General features: G+C 53.2%; 1 protein-coding gene across 7 annotated transcripts in view; it reads left to right on the top strand.

Moving 5' to 3' along the window:
* ARSG (arylsulfatase G) overlaps positions 1 to 23,790 on the top strand; it is a 120,348-nt gene that overhangs the window by 66,197 nt on the left and 30,361 nt on the right. For 6 of the 7 annotated variants that reach the window (XM_067717677.1, XM_067717679.1, XM_067717681.1 and 3 more), the window contains 6 exons: positions 7,430 to 7,617; positions 9,738 to 9,785; positions 10,847 to 10,958; positions 13,839 to 13,976; positions 21,164 to 21,360; positions 22,824 to 22,904. In XM_067717677.1, coding sequence (XP_067573778.1) covers positions 7,430 to 7,617; positions 9,738 to 9,785; positions 10,847 to 10,958; positions 13,839 to 13,976; positions 21,164 to 21,360; positions 22,824 to 22,904 — 764 coding nt within the window. Of the gene's footprint in view, positions 1 to 2,001; positions 2,285 to 7,429; positions 7,618 to 9,737; positions 9,786 to 10,846; positions 10,959 to 13,838; positions 13,977 to 21,163; positions 21,361 to 22,823; positions 22,905 to 23,790 lie in introns of those variants that run through there. The other variant, XM_067717682.1, reaches the window with a different exon arrangement.

Raw genomic sequence — 23,790 nt, 5'->3', positions numbered from 1 at the left:
CAGGCCCCTATCCTGTTTCAGCTCCAGTGAGGTAGCCAGGAGGCTGGTTGTAAACAAGAGAAGCGCAGCTCTACCAGCCGAAGCGCAAACGGGGCACAGCTTTGGCTCACGGACTAAGCTCTGGAGAGACTCGGTCTTCTGTCTGGCCTTCTGAGCCCGTTGACCCATTCTTTCAGGCTCCTGGTTAGGGTGAGAGGTGAGGCCCTTGCCCTTCTGGGATTATATCATTTTAGCTTGAGATTCGAGGTGGGGGAGAAAAAGCTATTCCTCTCTGCCTGGTGCAGAAAATGCCAGTTTTGGATTCTGAATAGCCCTGCTCAGGTCGTGGGCCCGATCGTTGAGGAGAGGGCTGTGCTGCTCCGATGGGCCCACGTCGGGGTGCGTGGATGTGAGGGCAGGGGCTGCATCAGCAGCCCCACGGAAACCCCTTTAGTCAGCGCCCGGATACTGTCAGATGAGTGTCTACATTCAGGCTGCCAGGAGGGTTCAGGAGCTCCGGAGGTCAGAGTCAAGAGCCATCCTTCTGGGGAATAAGGGAAGACTTTGTGACAATGGGAGGCTTTGAAGGTTAGGTAGGGATTGGGAGGGGCGGGGAGAGAGGCCGGGCCTGCAGGCTGAGATACAGCCAAGTCGGGGCATCGGGCTGGCGAGCTGCACGTGGGGTGCGGGACGGCAGGGAGGGGATGGGAGGCGTTCCAGGAAGAAGAGTCCTGTCGGGCTGAACTTCGGGGATTTGTAGGCTGGTGTGTTCGTTTCCAGGAGCTGCCGTGACCGAGCACCACAAACGGAGGGGCTTAAAACAACAGAAATGTGTTCTGTCACACGGTTCTGGAGGCTGGCAGTTAAAGGTCAAGGTGCTGGCTGAGTCACGCTCCCTCTGAGACGCTAGAAGAAGCTCCTTCCCTCTCCACCGCCTGGCAGCCCCAGGCGTTCCGTCGCGTGTGCATCCAACGCTAGTCTTTGTCTCCTCAGTCACTTGGCCATCTGCCCTCCGAGAGACCTGCAGGTCTCCTTGCTGTGTCTCTCTCCTCTTTTCTTTTCTTTTTTTTTTAATTTTATTGAAATATAGTATAGTGATTCAGTTCTACATATATATATAATATTCTTTTTCATATTCTTTTCCATTATGGTTTTCTAAATTATTTTATTTTGTTTATTTATTTTTTAAATTTATTTTTGACCACGTTGGGTCTTTGTTGCTGCGCGCGGGCTTTCTCTAGTTGCGGCGAGCGGGCGCTACTCTTCATTGCTGTGCGTGGGCTTCTCACTGCAGTGGCTTCTCTTGTTGCGGAGCACGGGCTCTAGGCATGCGGGCTCAGTAGCTGTGGCTCGCGGGCTCTAGAGCGCAGGCTCAGTAGTTGTGGCGCATGGACTTAGTTGCTCCGCGGCATGTGGGATCTTCCTGGACCAGGGATCGAACCTGTGTCCCCTGCATTGGCAGGCGGATTCTTAACCACTGCGCCACCAGGGAAGTCCCCTCCATTACGGTTTGTCGCAGGATATTGAATATAGTTCCCTGTGCTCTACAGTAGGACCTTGTTTCTCTCCTCTTGTTTTAAGGACACCAGTTACATTGGGTTAAGGACTCCCCCCACTCCAGTATAACCTTATCTTAGCTGATTACACCAGCGATGACCCTGTTTCTAAATAGGTCGCCTTCTGAGGTATGGGGGTTAGGACTTGAGCTTATCTTTTGGGGAGGACACAGTTCAACCCATAGCAGGCAGGCAGGCAGGCAGCAGTGGCTCAGGGGCTGGAGAGGGAGGTTGGACCTGTGCGTGGTGAGTTACCGTGGCCAAGCAGAAGGAATCACTGAAGACCGGAAGTCACTGAAGACCGGGGGCCGGGGCCCGGCATGACCCACCCGCGGGCAAACCCGGGCTGGAGAGAGCGTACCTGGCTTCTTGTAAGGTCGCTGAAGTGATTCAGGTGGGGGGACAGCAGAGGGACTCAGAGGTGATGCCAGGTTGACCGGAGCGGGTGGACGCGGGCTCTCGCAGGGAGGATGCACGTTGGGGCCGGGGTGACCTGTGATGTATGGATTTGCGGAGCAAATAGGATGCCCGAGTGGTCCCGACAGGAGCCAAGTGCCACCGCCCCTAGGATCCCGTCCGTTTATGCCTTGCACACTGCTCCCCTCTCACACCTGAAATGCGCTCTTTCTCCCCATTTAGCTATGATAACCATCACGCAGACTACGATGAATTAAAAAATCTACTCTGACCCCGGAGCGCCGCGAAAGGGCTTGACGCATATCGTGCCATCAGATCCCTCAGATGACCTGGTGAGGCTGCTACGGTTGTGCCCACTTTGCAGATGAGGATACTGAGACCTGGCTGGAGTTACCTGTCTTGTCTCACACTGGAGGGAGCCGGGGCCGGAGATGAACCCACACCTGTTTGCCCGCACTTCTATCCCTCCTGCCGCTCCACCACCCATACGTCACTCACTGTGTCTCTCTGGCCGGGCTCATCTTATTTTGTCTGGTTACCCACATAGGTCTTGACCCTCTGCTGAAGTGTAAGCCTCTGACGGAGAGGGCTGTGGTCCCCTCCCTGCCGTCCTTCCGCCAGATATGGCTGGTGGAACTAAGACCAGCAGCTCAGAGTGAAGGGTTTGGGCTGAGCGGTGATGCGCGTCTGTATCTGTCGAGAGGCACAGATGGGTGAGGGCAGGAGTGAATGTCCACTGGGAGCGTCTCAAAGTCTGGTTCCCGCAGGGAACCCGGCCGAGGAAGCCCCAGTCCCCCCAGATGGGAAGAGCCATCTCACTGGTGGAGTGCAGGACTCCAGCTGCCCAAATCAGAGAACCCTCCTTCCTGAGGTCGGGAACCAGCCCCCCGGGGCGGGGGCGGCGGTGGCAGCGGGCAGACACACCCAGGCTCTCGGGGACTCCGTTCTAGAGGGGCAGCCGGGCAGCAAGCAGGGAGACCAGTCCGTGAGCAAGGTGAGGTCCGAGTGGATAAAGGCTCAAGACAGAATAGAACAGTGATGCAGTGGAGAGTGGTCAGGTCAGGAAAGCCCTCCCTGAGTAGGTGAAATGAGAGCTGAGACCCAGATGAAAAGAAGGGGCCCATCACGCGGAGACCAGAACACAGCCTTCCAGATGGAGGGGACATGAGAAGGGCCTGAGGCAGGGACAAGCTCGGGGTGATCTCGGTAGAGCCGCTCTGGGTGGTGTGGCTGCTGGGGGGAACCGGGGTGGGAATAGGGATGATGACGCCTGGGTCCAGATCCCCTGGGCGTGGGGTTCCACGCTGTCAGGATCCTTGCACCCCGTTCCAAGGAGCTCCACCCAGGCTGCTGGTGGTTGGAGGTGGCCAGCGTGGGACTCCAACAAGGATGCCTGGCGCCGCACCTGCAGGGCTCTCTCCGTTCTCTGCTCTAACGGGATTACTTCCCTGGGACTGTGCAGGGCACGGACGCCCAGGAACCTCCAGTTGCCCGGGGTCCCGCCTGGCTGCCCCTGGGGCTGGGAGGAGCTGGATCTCAGAAAACCTACTAGCTTTCAGTGTTTGGCTGTATCTGTGTGCTCCAGCTCCCCGCTTGAGAAGCTCACGACCGTGACTTTGGGTTTACCTAAATTGCAATGAGGACTTATTTGCGGGTTTCCAGCCAGGAATACTGTTAGCTGATAAACAGTTTTCAAGACCACTTTGGCCGCCCCATGGAAAACTGGGAGAGGAGGAACTGGGGGCAGCAAATGTAAGTGGGGAGCAGGGCTGCCGCGTTCAGCTGGGCGGGTTGAGCGCTGTTCAGCTCCGCACCGGGGTGTGGATGGTGGGTTAATGCTCTGCCGTCGCCATCTTGAAATGCTTGGTGGGTTTTGAATAAGGGCCTTTGCATTTTCATTTTGCTCCGGGCCCTGCCGATTGTGCAGCTGCTCCCACTGTTGTGGGTAAGGAGGTGACCCATACGGAGCTACACCTGCAGAGCAGAGTGAGTCCAGGGACAGTGAGTGCTCGTGGCTTAGAGGAGTGCCCGGATTCTAGAAGCCTGAGCATTAGCCGTGAGAGTAATAAAAGCCGCCGAGTGCGTGGTACCGTAGTAGTAATCTAGTCGTAGTAAGAGTCATTGTTATTATCTTAATTAACTTACTTTTGGCTGCGTTGGGTCTTTGTTGCTGCACGCTGGCCTTCTCTAGTTGCGGCGAGCGGGGACCACTCTTCATTGCAGTGCACAGGCTTCTCATTGAGGTGGCTTCTATTGCTGTGGAGCACGGGCTCTACGGCGCGTGGGCTTCAGTAGTTGTGGCGCACGGGCTTAGTTGCTCCGCGGCACGTAGGATCTTCCCGGACTAGGGCTCGACCCTGTGTCCCCTGCATTAGCAGGCGGATTCTTAACCACTGCGCCACCAGGGAAGTCCCAGTAGTCATTATTATAAGGAACATTTAGGAGTGTGATCTAGGAGGATGTTTGTGCTTTAATCTTGGGAGGAAAAGAACAGAAGAGGCTGGGTACAAATGAACGTTTTCTTGGGAGAAAAGTATGAACACTGAAGTGGAGCTCAGTCTGGGATTCCAAGGGCAGCGGTTGCCAGCTGCATGCAATGTCCAGAATCCTGGATTTTGCCCCAGGGATTGAACTCCCTGAGGCCGCAGTATGTGGGCAGCTGGGATGCTGTGAGAGAAGCCGGTGCCTGGGAAATTACCCAGGGGACCAGCAACCGAGGGACAGAAGGGAGGCTGCACGTGCTACTTCCAGCCCCAGGGGACGGAGGGACAGGAAGGAAGTGCTGGCAGGGGTGTGAAGCCAGAGTCGGGGGCCCTGGAGCTCCCCGAGGCTGGAGGGAGGCCTCGCCCAGCACCTGCGGACCCAGCATGAGCGTTGGAGCACCTCGCTCCCCTGCCCTCATTCTGTCAGATGGAGGCATCGCACGTCTGCTTGAAGAGCACGGCTTCAGGGCTGGGCCGGCGCTTTCAGACGGGCATTGCTGGGACCTCTCGGTGCGTGTCACCGCTCTGTGAATTCACCCATCCTCTGGGACTGAGGCCCAGGTCTCTTTAGCAGAGACTCACCACGTTGTACAAAAGCAAAGAGTACGGTGGCATCACCCTCTCCACATGCGCTGGGTGGTGCCCACCTCGTGCTGGGCTGAGGACTGAATGGTGGGGAGAGGATGGTCCGGTGGGAGACAGATGCTGCTCTGGTGGCGAACTGCTGAGTAACAAACCATCCCCGAAGTCAGCAGCTCAAAACAACAACCATTTCATCACGTCTCATGATGCCGAGGGTCAGGAATTCAGGCATCTCTCGGTTGGGTGATCCTTTACCTTGTTGTGTTGACCAAGGCGGCTCTGGTGAAATTCAGCAGGCAGATGGCTGCGCTGGGAGGTCCAGGGTGGCCTCACGCACACCTGTGACATTTAGACGCAGTGGCCTCAGCTGGGGTCATGGGCCGGAGCACCTACAGATGGCCTGTCCAGCTGGGCCGTGTTGGGGGAGTCGATTTCTCACCCAGCGGCTCACAGAGTGTTTTCAGGGAGGAGGTGGAAGCTACCAGTCTCGTGAGGGCTGAGCCCAGAAACTGGTGCAGTGTCCCCTTCACATCCTCTGGGGCTCAAAGCACTCACAGCGTCAAGGGCGGGGGGACCTCAGGCCCCGCCTGTCACGGGGAGGCCTATCCACAGATTCGTGGCCATCTGGAAGCGGCCCCAAAAGGGAAAACAAAGAATTAGAGTTCAGTGTTGTGAAGGAGATGCCAAAGGCTATATGATCACGTAGAGAAGAGGGGGCCTTGACTCCACGTGGGGTGGGGAGGTGCAGATTGGGGGGCTGGGGAGAGGCAGGGAGAGGCAGGGAGGGTGACCTGGGGGGGTAACATCTGAGTCTTTGAGCGGGGTCTTGAAGACGACTGGGACTGGTCAGTCAGGATAAGGTGGGACACTAGGGGAAGGGTTTGGGGAGTGGGGGAAGAGCATGGGCAAAGGCACAGCGGACAGGAGTAAGTGGGGGCTTGGGAGGATGTGAGGAAGCAGCTCAGGGCAGGAGGCGGGCAGCGGCTGAGCTCCGAGAAGCAGGCAGAGAGAGATTGTGTTTTCCAGTAAGAGACTGGTGTGATCCGACTCCCACTGTGGAAGGACATTTGCATCAGTGTGGAGGATGGTTTCGGAGGTGGGGAAGAATGGGTGAAGGTGGTGACGACTTCTGGGTGTAAGTCATGAGACGTAATGCACTGCATGGGGACGAGCGTCAACAATGCTGTCTTGTGTATTTGAAAGGCGCTAAGAGAGGAGATCTTAAAGGTTCTCATCACAGGAAAAAAGTTTGTGACTGTGGGAGGTGACAGATGTTAACTAAACTTTACTGTGGTGATCATTTCATAATATGCACTTATATCAAATTATGATGTTGTACCCCTGAAACTAGTACAAGGTTATGTGTCAATTATATCTCACTAAAACCAGAAGGAAAAGAATAGAAACGTTCTCCCACGTGGCCGTAATCCTGAAAATGAGCGATAATCCCCTAATATCATTTTATATCCAGTTCATATTAAATCTCCCTCCCCAATTAGCCCTCAGGTGTGTTGCCAGCTCTTCTGAGCTGGGATCCAGTAAGATTCATGTACTGCACTTGGTTCTATCTCTTTAGTCTTTCCTTATGCACAGTATCGCCCCGTCCGTCCCATCGTTCCCTCAGATGTTGACTGTTTGAAGAGATGGGACTGGTTGTCTTATCGAACGTCTAGAGAATGGTTTGGTAAAGTCTCTTCTTGTGGGGTCATTTAATTTGGTCTTGCATTAGCTTTTTTATTCCTGTAATGTGGAAATTAGGTCCAGGGGTCTGACTAGATTCAGGTTAAACGTTTTCGGTGAGAATCCTTGGTGTCATGAATTCATATTGCATCCCGTCAGGAGACACATGAAGTCAGGTTGCCCCTTCATTAGTGACATTCAATTTACTCACGTTCCTTGAGGGTAAGAAAATGGCTAGACTTCTCTGTTTCTCCATAGTGTCTGAAAAAGGGCTGGGCTTACAGTAAGGAGTAATAGATAGTCAGCTCTTGTGTCAGCAGTGGTGATGTTCTATGACGTCCCTGTGAACACTGCATCTGTGAGAGCCCAGACAAGAAGGTCACCTTGTCCAACCTCAGCTGGAAACGTGCAGATTTTCACAGGTCTGCGTATATCCGTGAACTATCCCTTCAGAGCCACGAGTGTTGCTTTCTGGGGTTACAGATGCATTAAGTGAGTAGGTGAATATAAAATGTGGAAAATCCGTTCAATATGTGGGATTAAATCCCTTCGAATCAGCTGTGTGACCCTGGGTTAGTCACATAATGCGTCTCTGGGCTTCATTTTCTTTACCTGCCCCACGGCTGGCGGGTCCTGGAGCTTTTTCCCAGCGCTGGGACCCCAGGGATTGAGTCCCTCTTGGCCCGGCTTTCTGTGGTCAGGCCGACCCCCATCGCTCTCCTCTCCGTGCAGGTTTGTGGACTTCCACGCGGCTGCGTCCACCTGCTCGCCCTCCCGGGCCGCCCTGCTCACCGGCCGGCTTGGCCTCCGCAACGGAGTCCCTCACAACTTTGCGGTCACCTCTGTGGGGGGCCTTCCACTCAACGAGACCACCTTGGCCGAAGTGCTGCAGCGGGCTGGCTACGTCACCGGGCTGATTGGTAACGTGGCCCCCACCGCCCAGACCCCGTCCCCCCTGCATTTTCTGTGCTGACTGCTTTGTGTCTGCAGAGCTGCTGCCTCTCCTGCTCGTGTCCGCTTTTCTGCTCATTTCTCGCTGTAGGAGTTGGGAATGCTTTCAGCTCTAAGCAACTGAAACGACCTGCCAGGGGACTAAACCATGTATGGAACTAGTTTCCCCTGGTGCCCCCTACAGAGGCCAAGACAACCCAGGCCTCCCGACGGCATCCTCAGGCTGCCTGTGCTTAGGATCCTGGCTCTCCAAGAGCTGGGTCCGGCGGGGTTCCCGCCTCCCTCCACCACGTGAAGGGGCAACGAGGGTCCCTGTGGGGATGTCCTCGGGGCCCCGGGCTCCCCGTTAACCTGCAGGAAGCTGGCATTCCTGGTGTGTCGGCCTGGCTCCTCCTCTGGGTCAAGGAGCCTGACATAACTTTGCAGAAGATCAGACTGCAGTGTGGCCTTCATTGTCCTGGGAGGACGAGACCATTAAGGTCCCAACCGGCTCTCCTTTTCACCCCTTTCTCTCCATACCCGGAGGTACGAACTATTCTGAGGCTCTCACTATGGGCTGAGCGTCCTCACCCGCCCTGTCTCTGCATCCGTGTAAGACTCCCAGCCCGGGGGGCGGGAGGGCTTTGGTCCCTGGGCTCTCTGACCCTAACACGTCATGCAGCATCAGGGGCACTGGGTTCTTCTCGAGCTGGGTTCGATCTCACTTGCCCCTCCTTCTTCAGGCCTTTAAATCCCAAGAAGGCAACTGATTACAGGTTGACTGTTCACCTCTCATGACACCTTTTGCTTTTCTGGGAGAGGGTACTGAAGCGTAGCTCCTTGTTGAGATCGTGAACTTCCTAGCAGCGCGCTTACAGGGCAAATGAGAAGCCTGCTGAGGGAACACCGAGTCCACTGACACCACTCACTGTTTGCTTCTCATCTTGCTCTGTGTTCATGTGTTCGTCCCCAGCTGCACATGTTATCACTCGGCCCTACTTTTCTCCCCCTCCTATTATTTTCTATGTCCTGGTGATATAATTCTACACGCTTATTATAATTTTAGAAGCAATTTTAAAATTGTACTATAATTTTATATTTCCACGTCATGCTGAATCTAAGCATTCCACTTAGCTTAATCCACTTCCCTCAACTTTTTATGACATTTGTTTTCAAACCTACAGACCAGTTGCAAGAAGGGACTCCTAGACCCCCATATACCCTTCACCTCGATTCACCGTTGCTCGTTTTGGCCACAGGCGTGTGTCTTGAAAAGATGGTTTGGAAGCATTGTACTGAGGCCACGTGAGATAACTTACTGAGTCAGACTCCTGTGGTTGCCTGTTTCTTTCCGTCCTTGGCGTTGTTTCACGCTGCCGCCGTACTGGTCTTTGCCCCGCGTTTTTGATTCTTCCCCTTACCTCGTGGGTGACTTCCCTGTGGGATCTTTACCCGGAGAGCAGAGAATGAGCAGGTCAGAGGGTCCCAGCCTCGCCTCGTGCCCCCCAGTGAAGGCGTTTACAGCGCCAGGAGCAGCCCTGCGGCAGAGCTTCCTCGTTGCTGGCCTGGCTCGGGCGGCGCAGGGAGGCGGCGCCGGGAGGCGGCGCCCCGCTCAGCTTCTGCAGAGGACGATGATGAAAGCAGGCGGGAGCGGCATCTCTGGGACTGTCTGGGCCGTGCACTTGCTCCTTGGGTCCTTTGCAGGGCCCCAGGCAGGAGGGCCGAGCGGAAGGTGTGGTGAGCCCTGGCGGGGGTGGGGGTGGGGTGGGGGGGGCGTTGCCGTGGGCGCTGCACCCTCTTTGGGGGGCAGGAGCTCAGCCTGCTAACTTCTCTGGGCTCCCGGTAATGGCTCGTCTTCCCCCCCCACCCCCCGCACGCTTTCCTGCCTGAGTCATGAGTCATCCTTGCTTGCTTTCTGTCTCCCTGGGGACTCCCTCTCGGTCCCAGAGAACGAAGCTTGGCTGTCACACAGCGCGTGAGCCTCTCTTTGCTTGTGCTCAGGAAAGGGCAAAGCTGGTGGAGACCTGAGTGTGTGACCAGCTCCACCAAGGGGCTGGGAGCCCCCATGGGGATTCCTCTCAAAGTCTCTCTCTCTCTCGTTTTCCTCCAGGCAAGTGGCATCTTGGACACCATGGCTCTTATCACCCCAACTTCCGTGGTAAGAATTCTTTGGAGGATTGGTTACCTGGGAAACAGAAAATAAAGGTCTCTGTGTAAAAGGACTCTATAAGTGTTTCAGCCATCCTGCCCCTGAGGGGCCTCTCTCCTGAGTCAGGACACCTTCGTTCACAGGCTCACCTGGGTGGGTTTGAGGTGCCAGGGTTGCCTCTGTTTGCACATCCCTCTTGCCCGGCACCTTTCCCGGCCCCCCTCTTTGGTGCCTGTCTACCCTTCGGGCTACCCCGTCGTGAGGCCATCAGTGTTCTCCTCGACCCAGTCCTTCACGTGTCCGGGAACACTTGGCCCCCGTGAGGCCCCGCGTGGTAAGAAGTAAAGATCGTTTGATGGGTTCACTGAAGCAGGGGCTCGGCGGGGAGTAGGGAATTCTGTGGGGAACTTCACACGGAAGCTTGTGCTGGAGAAGAGCTGGGATATGGGAGGGTCTCAGAAAAAAGTCAACACAGGGTTTTCAGGTCTCAGTTTGACCCTCACATCCTCCCTCCAATACCCCTCCACCCTCTCAAGTCCAATCCTGCCAGCCCTCTGCGTCCAGCTGAAATGGCAACTCTTCTGAGAAGCATTTTGAGATTCCTGTCCCAACCACATCCCACCCCCAGCATCCAGGGGTAACTTCATCCTCTGATCCCTCTTGTGGGCTTGCTGACAATCCATCTCTTGGGCTGAATCTCTGCTTCTTATCCTCCCGCTCTTGAGGGCAGAGTATATTCTTTTACCCCCCAGAGTGTCATGCAGGTAGCAGATTTTCACCAGATATTTCCCAGCGGTGTCCATCATCGCACTGGGAACGGGAGGTGTTCAAGACATTCTCCCCACTTCCTTCCACGCAGGGTTAATGCTAATCACAAGAAGTTTTGCAAATCTAGTCTTGCAGCCAGGACCCAGCAAAGTGTTTTCTTTGCACACTACAAAGGGCTATTAATCAAATCCTCTTTTAATTACATACGCCATAACACTGCAGAATTAAATCATGGAAAATTAAATTTCTGTCCTGGGTGTAAGAATGCAGGCTCGCAGCCTAACCCGTTCCTTCTCTTCCAGGGTTTGATTACTACTTTGGGATCCCGTACAGCCATGACATGGGCTGCACTGATACCCCCGGCTACAACCACCCCCCTTGCCCGGCATGTCCACGGGGCGGTAGACCGTCAAGGTAATCCTAGCCAAGGCATCGGCTCTGGGCTCCAGAGCCAGGTGAAGTCCTGGGGGTGTGGTCCATCAGAAGGAAATGAGCGAGGCCCACGGGGAACAGTTACAGTAGCAAAAAAGGGATCAAGTGCCTGGGACTTCTCTGGCGGCGCGGTGGTTAAGAATCCGCCTGCCAGTGCAGGGGACACGGGTTCGAGCCCTGGTCCGGGAAGATCCCACATGCCGCGGAGCAACCAAGCCCATGGGCCACAACTACTGAAGCCCCTGTGCTCTAGGGCCCTCGTGCCGCATCTACGGAGCCCGCATGCCGCAACTACTGAAGCCTGCGCACCTAGAGCCCGTGCTCCACAACAAGAGAAACCACCGCAATGAGAAGCCCACGCACCACAGCAAAGACTAGCCCCCGCTCGCCGCAACTAGAGAAAGCCTGTGCGCAGCAACGAAGACCCAAATGCAGCCAAAAAAAAAAAAAAAAAAAGATCGAGTACCTTTAGTGCAAAAAATTTAAGTGCATTATTTGCATGGAGTGCAAGAACACTTTTCACGAAGATGAGGTGAACAACATTTTTTTAGTTGGCATTTTCCAGGTTCCTTGGACTGTTTAGCTCAGCAGGGGAGAGGCTGGTGCGACCCAGGGTCTCACGCAGGTGGCCTCCCTCCTCTGCCTGCTGGCTTTGCTCCTGGACCACTCACCTGGCCCTGACACTGGACATAAGGAGGGAGCTAGACTGAGAAAAAGTCCACCGGGCTCCCTATAAGCCCTACCCCCGCCCTGAAATAAGCCAGCGTTTCGACATCGGAATGCCGTGCAGGCACTCAACAGGATGTTTTAAAAACGTATTCAGTGAAATGGGAAAATGCTCACAATAGAATAGTAAGTGAAAAAAGCAGGAAATAAATCATCAACACTGTGACCTGAACTACCTCTGTATTTATGCCTCTAATAGCCCTAAAGGAAATACGCCAAGATGGTAACCATGGTTCATTCACTCTGGTTGTGGCATTAAGGAGTTTGCAGTTTTTTCCTCTCTCGTATTTTCCAAATATTCTGTAATGAGCTTGCAGTACGTTTATTATCAGAAAAATGTAATAAACCGTATTCAGGTAATAAAGCAGCCCAGACCAGGTGCTCTGCTGTTCGGACGGTGTACTGGGATTGTTCATAACGTTGCAGGTGTCTGGGCCGCCCGGGGAAAGCGTGTCTTGGGGCTTATTAATAATAGTTAGCATCATAATGGCCATTTGTTGAGAAATTGTTACATCCTAAGCGCTCTGCGTGCTTATCCGTGACCCACCGGACCTCTGAGTGAGGCAAGCGTTTCTCCTGACTGTCCTGAGAAGGAAGCTTACCTGGTGGCCCAGGTCACAGTGGAGTCATGAGAGGGAAGGATGGAGAGTCCCGTCTGGGTCTCTGAGTCTAGAGCCCAGGTCTCCTCTCTCCTGACTACTCAGAGGGTGGTCGCTGGGCCAGCAGCGCAGGCATCATCTGGACGCTTGCTAGAAATGCCGGTGTTCAGACCCCTCCCAGAGGTCTACCTTTTCACGAGATGCCCAGGAGATGCAAGAGCCTGTTGGCAGTGGGAGGAGTGACGTCACCACGTGAGAACCTGCCACTGCTCTCTCATCACCGCCGGGCGCCTGGGGCTCACACCTGTGGCACCCCTGCCGTCTCGTGCGATGACCACAGCCTGGTCCCTTTTCCGTCTGTGTTAAATCAAATAGAAGAAAAGTGTTGGCTGAAGGAGGAAAAGGGGGAGAAGGTTAGGGATGATGGAGCAGCCACAGGATCATCCAAAGCTGGAAGATTGGACACGAAGATGAGGTTAGCGTTGTGACACCCGGGACCGTGCTCTTTTTCTCTTTTTAAAACACTGTGGTCCTTGGTGATTACCCCAGTCTGACCTTGTCTCTTAAGCTTCCGGCACAAGTCTGTGTGCACATAGATGTGTGACGGGGGCTCTCCTTTCTTCCCAGATTCTTCCCTGCAGCAGGAGGACAGTTTCCCTACCCAAGAGGCCCCCCGTGACCACCCTTTTCTCTCCATTGTCCTCAGCTCCTCTTCCAGTTCTCTGTATCCCCCAGGACAGAGGGCTTGAGTTTTGATTGCATTCCTAGTGTGCCGAGCAGTGTGAATGCTAACCGTTCCTTATCCCTGGAAGGGGCCCGGGCAGCCCCACACTTCCCACAAGGAAAGTCAAGCTCTGAGAGCTTAGGTAACTCACGCGAGATCACAGCCGGGGTCAGGATTCAGCTGCTCTGCTGGGTCATTCGTACGTCAGATTCATCTCCATCTGTAAGACCAAGGGCTGAGTTTGTTTTTTTCCAGGAGATACAATAGGTTTGACCCCCACTTTTTCCAATTGCTAAAATTTCCTCAAATTCTCCAAACACGGTTTGAAATTCCAAAGTTGTTCCTAGCCATCTGTCCTCTCGTCAGATGTCTTGTCACACAAAGTCCTGATTGTTGACTTGGGAAAATACCAAGCGTTGTACCCCATGGACGGAAGTCATGACTTAAGGGGGCCGGTGGAAAAAACCAGGGCTACTGATTGTCTCTGGGACTCTGCTGTGTAATGTACTTTGTTTAACCTCAGTTTCTCTGCCAGCAAAATGGGTATAATCATACCCCTAGCTCAAAAAAGTCGTGAGCTTTGCAGAGTGGCCAGGCTTGTCCAAGGAGCCTACACGTCTATTCAAAGGGAATAGGAGAAGGTGTTATATTGGTTTTGCACTTGGAGGAAATGGCAGACTGGAAGAATCACTTGAGGCCAGGCTGTTAAGTGTTCTGTATTTATGGGCATCACCGCATCAAAGCGTTTTGTTTGACTCGGTGACTACTTAGGTCGTGGGAATGAACGCTCCACCGTCTGTGATTTCCACCCAGGAACCCTGAGAAGGACTGTCACTCGGACGTGGCCCTTCCTCTCTATGAGAACCTCAGCATCGTGGAGCAGCCCGTGAACTTGAGCGGCCTCGCACAGAAGTATGCCGAGAAGGCCACCCAGTTCATCCAGCGGGCGAGGTGAGCCCCCCCGTGTCCCCTGGCCCCAGCACGGCCCAGACCGCGGCAGAGCTCCATTGCCTGATAAAGATGCGCGCGTGCATGTCTCCTGGAAATACAGCTAGAAAACTGTCTGTCCTGGGGTCTCCAGGCCTCGGTTACAAGTGCCTCGGGTACGTTCCCAGGGTCCCTGCTCAGACCACACTCTCCCGTCATTGTCAGGTGTCCTCTCCTGCTAGCGTATCACCTCCCTGAGGGCAGCGTCCATCCACTGTCTTCTGGGCATTCAAGGTGTTTGTCGAGTTCATTCGTTGACAGGCTATGTTTGTTTCCTATTGCTGCTGTTACAAACTGACCACCAACTTATTGGCTAAAACAATAGCAATTTATTCTCCTACAGATCTGGAGGCTGGACGTCTGAAATGCGTCTTGTGGGGCTAAAATCAAGGTTATCAGAAGGGCTGTCTCCATCTCGAGGCTCCAGGGAGGATCGTTTCTTGCCTCCTGCAGCTTCTGGTGGCTGCCGGCGTTCCTTGGCCGTGGCCGCATCATATTCCTTTTTTTTTTTTGGCGGCACCACTGGGCTTGTGGGATCTTAGTTCCCCGACCAGGGATGGAACCTGGACCCTGGGCAGTGGAAGCATGGAGTCCCCACCACTGGACCGCCAGGGAACTCCTGGCCACATCGTTTGAATCTCCACTTCTGTGGTTCGCGTGCCTTGTCCTCTTCTGTAGTCATATCTCCCCCTGCCTCCTTCTTATAAGGACATTTGTGATTACGTTTAGGGTCTACTGGGAATGATCCAAGATAATCCCCCTATCTCAAGATCCTCAACTTAATTGCATCTACAACGTCCGCTGTGGGGACACTCAGAGATTCCAGGGATTAGACCCTGAGTATCCTTGGGGGCCAGTATTCAGTATAACACACAGGGGTCCAGCATCTACAGGGCCCAGGTAACCTGAAGCGGGAAGCAGGCTGACGGTGAGGCAGTAGGGAGTGGTGGGGCCTGCGGTGAATTTCGAGCACCTGTCCCATCTAAGGCCGCCTGCTGCTGCTTTGTGGGAACGGGGGCCTGGCTTGTCAGGCCTTTCCATTTCTCAAGAAAGACAGGCCACCTGGCCCTTGGCGGATCTCCTGATCTCTAACTGTTAGAAACCACTAACTGAAAATAACAAAAAGCAGAAACCCCAGAGCCATACCACAGTGGGTCTCTAGCAAGCTGTCTCTGTGTGAGAGCTGCTCGCTTCCAGCCTCTGTCAGATCAGAGATCAGCACAGAGAGTAGATTGTGCGAGACCACAGTCAGCTACTACTACTGACCTTGGGGTGCATGTACATAGGTGGCGGGGTGCAAGCCCAGACACACACATGTGCACACACACAGTCACCCCACCCGCTGCCTCTCTCATGTGCACTGGTGCATCTTTCTCCTAAGACTGCAAACTCTCTCTCTCTCTCTCTCTCTTTTTTAGTCCGCGCCATGCGGCACGCGGGGATCTTAGTTCCCCAACGAGGGATTGAACCCGTGTGTTGGGAGCGTGGAGTCTTAACCACTGGACTGCCAGGGAAGTCCCAAGACTGCAAACTCTTCAAGGGCCGGGGAACAATTTCCAACAGGTCCTTTGGTATTTTCCACAGCCTTTGCCTAAGTGGGCAGGAAAACGTGTGCTGCACACCCGTCTACTTGCCCAGAATTAAGAATAGACTCCACCTTGGGATAACTGATCTCATCATTTCCTTGAATGTGCAAGAATTCCCCCAGCCCCTCGCTCCACCATGCTGGACTTTTCTAGACAGAAGGGCAGCTGGGAGGGTGGAGGTATAGCCATGGTGAGGAAGGTCTACCCCTGCTTTTGCAATGAAAGCACAGTGTTCTCAGGGGACGGTAGCGGGTGGCAGCCGGCTGGGGACTGATTAACTCTGAAGAGGACATGGTGCTGTTCATCTACCACTTGATTAACCAGTTGAAAGACTAACAAATCAGTGAACAAACTCTTTATCATAGGAAAGAGGGGAAGAGTTTGCTAATTTATTAATTAGTTATTAAGTGAAAAGTCACATGAATCCTGTTGGCATTTTGCTTGACAGAAAAGAATCCTCAGGCATGCTGATTTCTTTAGGATTGGACTTGCCAATTCATCCATGATTTTTGACGTGTCAGCAGAAAAGCCCCCAGATCTGTGCTGTTTTCTCCGCCATGACCCCTTACGCCACCTTGACTTGTTTGTCAAAACTACGGGGGGTCCCTGGAGTGTGGTTTCCTGCCCCTGCTCGGCAAGGGGGTCTTCTTTGAACGTTTTTCCTTGGGGCTTCACTTGATTTTAGACCCCTAACCTAGCAGTGATGCTGAAGGCTAATTCTTAAAAAAAAAAACTTTTTAATTGAAGTATAGTTGATTTACAAAGTTGTGTTAATTTCTGCTGTACAGCACAGGGATTCAGTTATACACATATATACATTCTTTTTCATGTTCTTTTCCATTATGGCTTATCCCAGGATATTGAATATAGTTCCCTGTGCTATGCAGTAGGACCTTGCTGTTTCTCCATCCTGTATATACTAGTTTGCATCTGCTAATCCCAAACTCCCACTCCATCCCTCCCCCACCTCCCCTCCCCCTTGGCAACCACAAGTCTGTTCTCTACGTCTGTGAGTCTGTTTCTGTTTCATAGACATATTTTAGATGCCATATACAAGTGGTATCATGTGTTATTTGTCTTTCCCCTGAAAGCTAATTCCTGATTCGAGTTTTTTAGACAGCAGGCAAAGCTCCGAATTGGCAAAAAAAAAAAAGAAAAAGAAAGGAGGTAGCGGATGGCCTGGGCGTCTGGGCTTCTAGGTCATGCAGCTGGCTGGTCCTCTGCTTCCCACAGGGTCTAGGATGGCGCATTTAACCTGAGTTGGGAATACTGGGCTTGATGGGCTGAGCGTATTGGGGTAGGTGTGAGGTGTAGTTGAGGATGTTTGAAATCAGAGTGTATGGTCCATATTCCATGGAATTGCGCACTTAGAACTAGGTCCTAGAGAGGCACAGAGGACAAAGAAGCCCCAGCCCTCCTGGGCTGGAGCCTGGGACCCACATCAAGGGCTTGATTCCTTCTTCTCCTTGACTCAACCCCTCCACCTGCATCGTTCTCCCCCTGCTGGTCTAAGCCTCCTTCCCCTTCTCACCTCCGTCCTCACCCGTCTCCCACCTAAAGCGCACCACCTGCCACCCACATCAGGGCTCCGGGTTCAGCCTGAAGATCATTCTGTCCTCCTGACACCTCCTCTCTTCTTTCTCCTGTTTGGGTGTTCCGATGAATGACGGGTGAGGACATGAGTGATTGCACGCACCGCTGGGCAGTGGGACGGCCGTCCTCCTCCTGCAACCTCTCCCTCTGCTGTTCTGTCCGCCTTGAAGGGCGACCATGCACTGTCCCCCTGGAGCCCCCCCGTCCTTCGGGCCACACTGTCTCAGAGATGTCTCCCCTCTCCGCCTCCCCCCCGCCCAGCTTGGGTCCCCTGTTATGCTCTTCCACAGCACCCTGTATTTCTCCTCCATCATTCCTACTACTATACATTTGTAATAATGATCTGATTCATTTCTTTTTTCTTTTTTTGTGGTACGCGGACCTCTCCCTGCTGTGGCCCCTCCCGTTGCGGAGCACAGGCTCCGGACGCGCAGGCCCAGCGGCCATGGCTCACGGGCCCAGCCGCTCCGCGGCATGTGGGATCTTCCCGGACCGGGGCACGAACCCGCGTCCCCTGCATCGGCAGGCGGACTCCCAACCACTGCGCCACCAGGGAAGCCTTTTTTTTTTAAAGCACCAAGTCTCCTCCACTTTTTTTCCTGGCTGGGCCGCGCGGCTTGTGGGATCTCAGTTCCCCAACCAGCGATTGAACCCGGGCCACGAAAGTGAAAGCCCAGAACCCTAACCACCAGGCCACCAGAGAACCGCCCATCCTCCACTCTGTATTTGCCATTCAGCACAGGAGTGGTTCAGGGGATAGATGCCCCCAGGGAGCTAGTTTGTGCGGTTCCTACAACATGCCGTCTTTACGAGTTCTAGCGTGGTGTCAGGATGCAGGGAGAGAGGTGCTCCCTGGGTACCGTGGGTGCTTACTACTGCAGGCTCGTATTAGTCATACTTATTAAGAAAAGGGTACCACTTATGAAAACCTTACTATGGCATTAAATACTCACAGCTGTATCAGGGAGGCATAGCTGTCCCCATTGTGGAGACGACAGACGTTAAGTGAATTGCCCAGGGTCACACGACCATGAAATAAAATCCCAGGGATTCGGATGTGGGTCTCCAATGCCCGTCTTCCCTCATCTTCACAGCCCAGGGTGCCAACAGGATTTTGATAATGGGTGGGAGTTTGCAGGATAATGATGGGGGTGGGAAGAGGGTGGGTGATGGGACCACGCCCCCAGCCCATAGGTAGCTATTAGCTGATAAATGTTTAACAACCAGCAGTCAGAGAAAAAGCTCTGATTTGCCCATTTCTGTGGCGTAAATACTCTCACTGTGGCTGAATTCAAGATACCAATGAGATGTCTCTGACCATAGGGCTGGAGAGATGTGCCGTGTAGCACCTCATCATGTGGTGTTCCCACCGCACAGATTCAGCGGCCGCAAAATAAACTCCAGGGCACAGATAATGCTAAAATGTGGTAGAATAACTAGGATGTGATAAATCGTGCAAGTTTATTACCTTTGTTTTTTTTTTTTTCAGTTGATTTACAATGTTGTGTTAGTTTCTGTTGTACAGTAAAGTGAATCAGTTATACACATACATATATCCACTCTTTTTTAGATTCTTTTCCCATATAGATTCTTTTACAGAGTATTGGGCAGAGTTCCCTGTGCTGTACAGTAGGTCCTTATTAGTTATCTATTTTATATATAGTAGTGTGTATATGTCAACCCCGGTCTCCCAATTTATCCCCCCCACCTTTGTTTTTAATATCATTTATTTAATGGTAAGTTGATTTCATTTAATTTTTAATGGCAGCCATGTTTAACACCTGGCTTGCAAAATTCCCGAAATCTGAGCCAGCTCCACCCGGCATGCTGCTGCCACGTGGTATCCACCTGCAGATTATGACAAGGCGTCCCCGCTGAGTGTGTGCTGACCGGTGCCAGAGCGCCCAGCTCGGCCGGTGGATTGTGGGCTGGCATTACACTCCCATCCGCTCTCTCAGCAGGATGTCCGCATGCCGGATTTGTGCACAACCTACACAACTGTACATGATCATCTTTGTGAGATCAGGCAACAGACGCCCTACATCAGCACCATGCAATAGCGCTCCCTGCAAGGAAGAACATGTTTTCTCTGTGCTGTCCAGGATGGTAGCCACTGGCCTGAGCATTGGAAATGTGGCTCAGGCAACTGAGACACCCGATGGACGGATAGAGAAAGAGATAGACATAGAGAGAGAGATAGATAGATAGACAGATAATAGATAGATGATAGATAGGTGATAGATAGATGTAAACTGTACATAGCATAATTTTTCCTTTTCAGTATATGTATGTGTAACTGAATCATTTTTCTGTACACCTGAAACTAACACAGCTTTGTAAATCAACTCTACTTCAATTAAAAAAAAATTTTTTAACATCTTTATTGGAGTACAATTGCTTTACAACGGTGTGTTAGTTTCTGCTGTATAACAAAGTGAACCAGTTATGCATATACCTATGTCCCCATATCTCTTCCCTCTTGCGTCTCCCTCCCTCCCACCCTCCCTATTTTTTTAATTTACCTTTGCAAGTGTACAGTTCTGTGGTTTTAAGTACATTCATACTGTCCTGCAACCATCCCCACTATCCATCTCTAGAACTTTTTCATCTTCCCAAATGGAAGCTCTGTACCTGTTAAACACCAGCTCCCCGTTTTCCCTTCCCTGCAGCCCCTGGCCTCCACAGCGCTACTTTCTGTCTGTATGAAGCAGACACTCCAAGTACGTCCTGTAAGGGGAATCGCACCGTATTTGTCCTTTGGTGACTGGCTTATTTCACTGAGCATCGTGTCTTCAAGCCTCATCCATGGTATAGCATGTGAGACGCTGAACTCTTAGCTTTATTTCATGTTCGTGAATTGAAATCAGAATAGCCACTCATGACTTGTGGACATGGACGATACAGCTCGTGAAATGTTGCAGAGAAGTTGTGGGCTAGAATGGGGAAGGAGAGGCCCCCGTCTGGGACGTGCATCTTCTGTCCTTCAAAGAGAACCGAGTGCAGTACAGTCCCACCCAATCAGGGGACTTTGGGAGTTGGGGTGCAGGGGCGTCTCTAGGGCGAGGTTTGGTGCAGAGCTGAGGCTGGGGGACTCAGAGAGCTTGATGTGAGGTGGTGTGAATCGGGGGCAGCCAAGAGCACTCAGGCCAGTTTGAAAATCGAGTGTCCAGGTGGCCTGGTGTGAAAGAGCTGCGCTTCCGTCGCCAGCCTACGGACTCGCCTGAAGTTCCCCCCTTGCCCTCCCTGTGTCCTCTGAAAGACCCCCCACAGGGGTGGGCTGTGGGAAGAGACTCCCCGAGGGTCCCTGCCGCTGCCCTTGACCCTGCCCCTGGCCTGGGAACGCAGGTGGGGGGCAGGCAGGAAGCAGAGGCCTCCCAGGGGAACCTGCAGGATCAGAGTAGGGGCAGCCGGGAGCCTGGCCTCCACCAGGACCTTGATCGAGATGTTCCCAGCTATGGCCTTGGAATTTCCCGTGGTCCGTTTCAGTCATCCGTTCATCTCCTAGAAAGAGCCAAGGCTGGGAATGGAAACGATGGCCTGGATGCTGCGAGAGAGCAGCTGGAACTTAAAAATACGTTTGCGCTGGACGTTAGCATGAAGCTGCCAAGAGCCAGGGCTCTGCTCTCAGCCAGACCTTAGTTTAAACCCAGACTTGGTCGCTTCCTAACCCTGGGTAAGTCTCTCAGTTTCCCTGAGCCTCTGATGCTTCATCCGGAAAAGGGAACTTGGGGGGTTTTATGAGGCAGAATTCAGGCAACGTGAGTCATGTTCAATGAGCTCCCGGTAAACGTTAAAAGGGCAGAAGCGAGTATTACAGTTACTCTCAGTCTTTAACTAGCTTTACCCCCCATTGCCTCTGCAGGCTGTAGACGGATGTGTACCTCCTGAGCACACCGGGTGGAAGGGCTTCTGGGCTCTTCTCTGAGGCCACGGGACCCTTCTGGAGAGTCACCTCCGGCTCTCTCGTTTCAGTGCCAGCGGAAGACCCTTCCTGCTCTACGTGGGCCTGGCCCACATGCACGTGCCCCTGTCCAGGACCCTGCTGTCAGCAGAACCCGGGGGTCGAAGGCCGTACAGCGCGGCTCTCCGGGAGATGGACAGCCTCGTGGGCCAGATCAAGGACAAAGTTGACCTCACAGCTAAAAACAACACATTCCTTTGGTTTACAGGTGAAGTAGTAAAACCCAGCCAACCTCGCTGGGATCTAATGGATAACCCCGCACACGCCCCACACAAGAGCAGAGTCTGGGCGAGTGACCCTCTTCAGCTGGGCAGGGGGCTCGCCTCGAACTGGGGGCCCTGCTCGCGTCCGTCGGCCTGCGTGCCGAGCACCTGTCCATTGGGGCCTCCAGGGCTGTGCCCCTGGAAAGGCTTCGCACAGAGAGAGCGGGTACCCTGCCGGCCCCTTGGGTGTTGATCAGGGCCATCTGGGTGTTGCTGTTAATTGTTAATGAGTGACTTTGACATTGTGGACCTCTGTAATCCTCGGGCAATTCCAAGAGTGCTTCTTTACCGTCTCCCCCCATCCCAAAGGTTGCCAGCGGTCAGCAGGTCACATCTTCTGGCTGAGTGGTGCTGGACCAGTGAGCTGTTTAAAGGGCCCACACAGGCATCACTGGTCTCGGGTCCCTGTCTGGAGCGAGAGTGGTGGACACTTGGGTTTGAATCTCTACTCTTGGGAAAGTTACTTTATTTTTTATAAATTTATTTATTTATTTTTGGCTGCGTTGGGTCTTCGTTGCTACCCGCAGACTTTCTCTAGTTGCGGCGAGCGGGGGCTATTCTTCGTTGCACGGGCTTCTCATCGCGGTGGCTTCTTTTGTTGCGGAGCATGGGCTCTAGGCACGCGGGCTTCAGTAGTTGTGGCTCGTGGGCTTGGTAGTTGTGGCTTGTGGGCTCTAGAGCGCAGGCTCAGGAGTTGTGGCACACGGGCTTAGTTGCTCCGCGGCATGTGGGATCTTCCCAGATCAAGGCTCGAACCCGTGTCCCCTGCATTGGCAGGCGGATTCTTAACCACTGCGCCACCTGGGGAGTGCCGGGAAGGTTACTTTAACCTCTGTAAGCCTCTCCTTCCTCGTTGGCAGAATCAAGCTGACAGTGAAATCTATTCCATAGCACATTGGGGGATCAGGAGATAACGTATGTGTGCATCAGAGGGGCTGAAGAAAGAGTTGCTGGGCACTTCCCTGCTGGTGCAGAGGTTAGGTCTCCGTGCTTCCACTGCAGGGGTCACGGGTTCTATGCCTGGTTGGGGAACTAAGATTCCACATGCCGTGCGGCCAAAAGAAACCCACAAAAAACAAAAGGAAAGAAAAGAAAAAGTTGCTGGGCTGAAGATAGTGGCAATAGAATTGCTGAGCCCAGATCCAAAGGCAGAAGCCTCAGCGTGGGGCGTGCTTGGGGCAGGACAGCCCACCTCTCCGGAAAGCCCATCGGAGGCAGCCCCCTCTAAAAGGTCCTTCAAGGGTGGGGTTGCATTTGTTTTCACAGGTCTTTTTTCTCTCCAGTCCCCTGCTGTGCACAGGGATGTGGGACGAGAGAGAGAGAGAGAGAGAGAGAGAGAGAGAGAGAGAGAGAACCGGGCAGAAGCATCCTCCAGTAACTGCTGCCTGTTGCTTGTTTTGGTTTCTAGGAGACAATGGCCCGTGGGCTCAGAAGTGTGAGCTGGCAGGGAGCATGGGGCCCTTCACTGGATCATGGCAGACTCGTCAAGGTAGAGGCTCACAGCTGGGGTTGGGGCATCTCCCCGCAGGTGCTGAGTCCGGGCTGGGGCATGAGATCCGGCCTCTGGGAGGACCAGTTTATAGCTGGGTCTTGGGACATCATTGTGAAATAGGGACAGATTACTCACAGCCACTAGCTCCCAGAAGAGAAACAATTTGGAGGGGAGAAAGTGCGTGTTCACCCCGGGGGTTCCCTTTCCTTCCCTCCCAGGGCGTCGGCCCGCTGACAGGCAGCCCAGCAAGTATGCTTTGCCTCTACCCTCACCCTCATGTCCTCAGTCTTCCTCCTTGCTTTCTTTTCTTTCCTTTTTGAAAAGTCATCCCTCCACCCATCAAACACTAATTCATTTCATTCATTCAAGAAGTATTTTGTGCACAGCTATGCAAGGTTTCTGTAGGCATTAGCTCTAAACCTTAGTGAAAGGCAGGTAGTCATCCCTCCACTTACAGCTGAAGAATGAGAGAGGCTAAGGAACTTGCCTAGAGTCACACAGTTTGGGAGGACGGGGCCAGGCTTGCTACCAAGTTAAAGCTGGTGATCTTCCCACTACACCGTACTGCCTGTCTTTATGTAAACACCCTTCAGCCCTCAGCTCAGCGCCCATCTGCTGGGAAGGTTTCCCCAAAAGGACCTCACTCTCTGAAAGAGCAGTCCTGCTGGGGACAATTCGGCAGTGTGGACCAAAGTCTTGAAAAATGTGCATGCTGGGCGATGCATTAATTCCTCTTTTAAAGAATTTGTCTTCAAGAAATAATAAGCCAAGTGCACAATGTTGTGTGTAAAAGAATGCTCGTTGCAGTAGGTTTTTCTTGAGAAAAATAGTTAGACATAACCCAAGTGTACAGCAAGAGAGGAGTGCTCAAAGAAATTATGAT

This window comes from Pseudorca crassidens, chromosome 19 (genome assembly GCF_039906515.1).
Source record: "Pseudorca crassidens isolate mPseCra1 chromosome 19, mPseCra1.hap1, whole genome shotgun sequence".
Taxonomy (NCBI): domain Eukaryota; kingdom Metazoa; phylum Chordata; class Mammalia; order Artiodactyla; family Delphinidae; genus Pseudorca; species Pseudorca crassidens.
The sequence above is the reverse complement of the archived record's forward strand: the minus strand, read 5'-3'. Positions and strand labels throughout refer to the sequence as shown.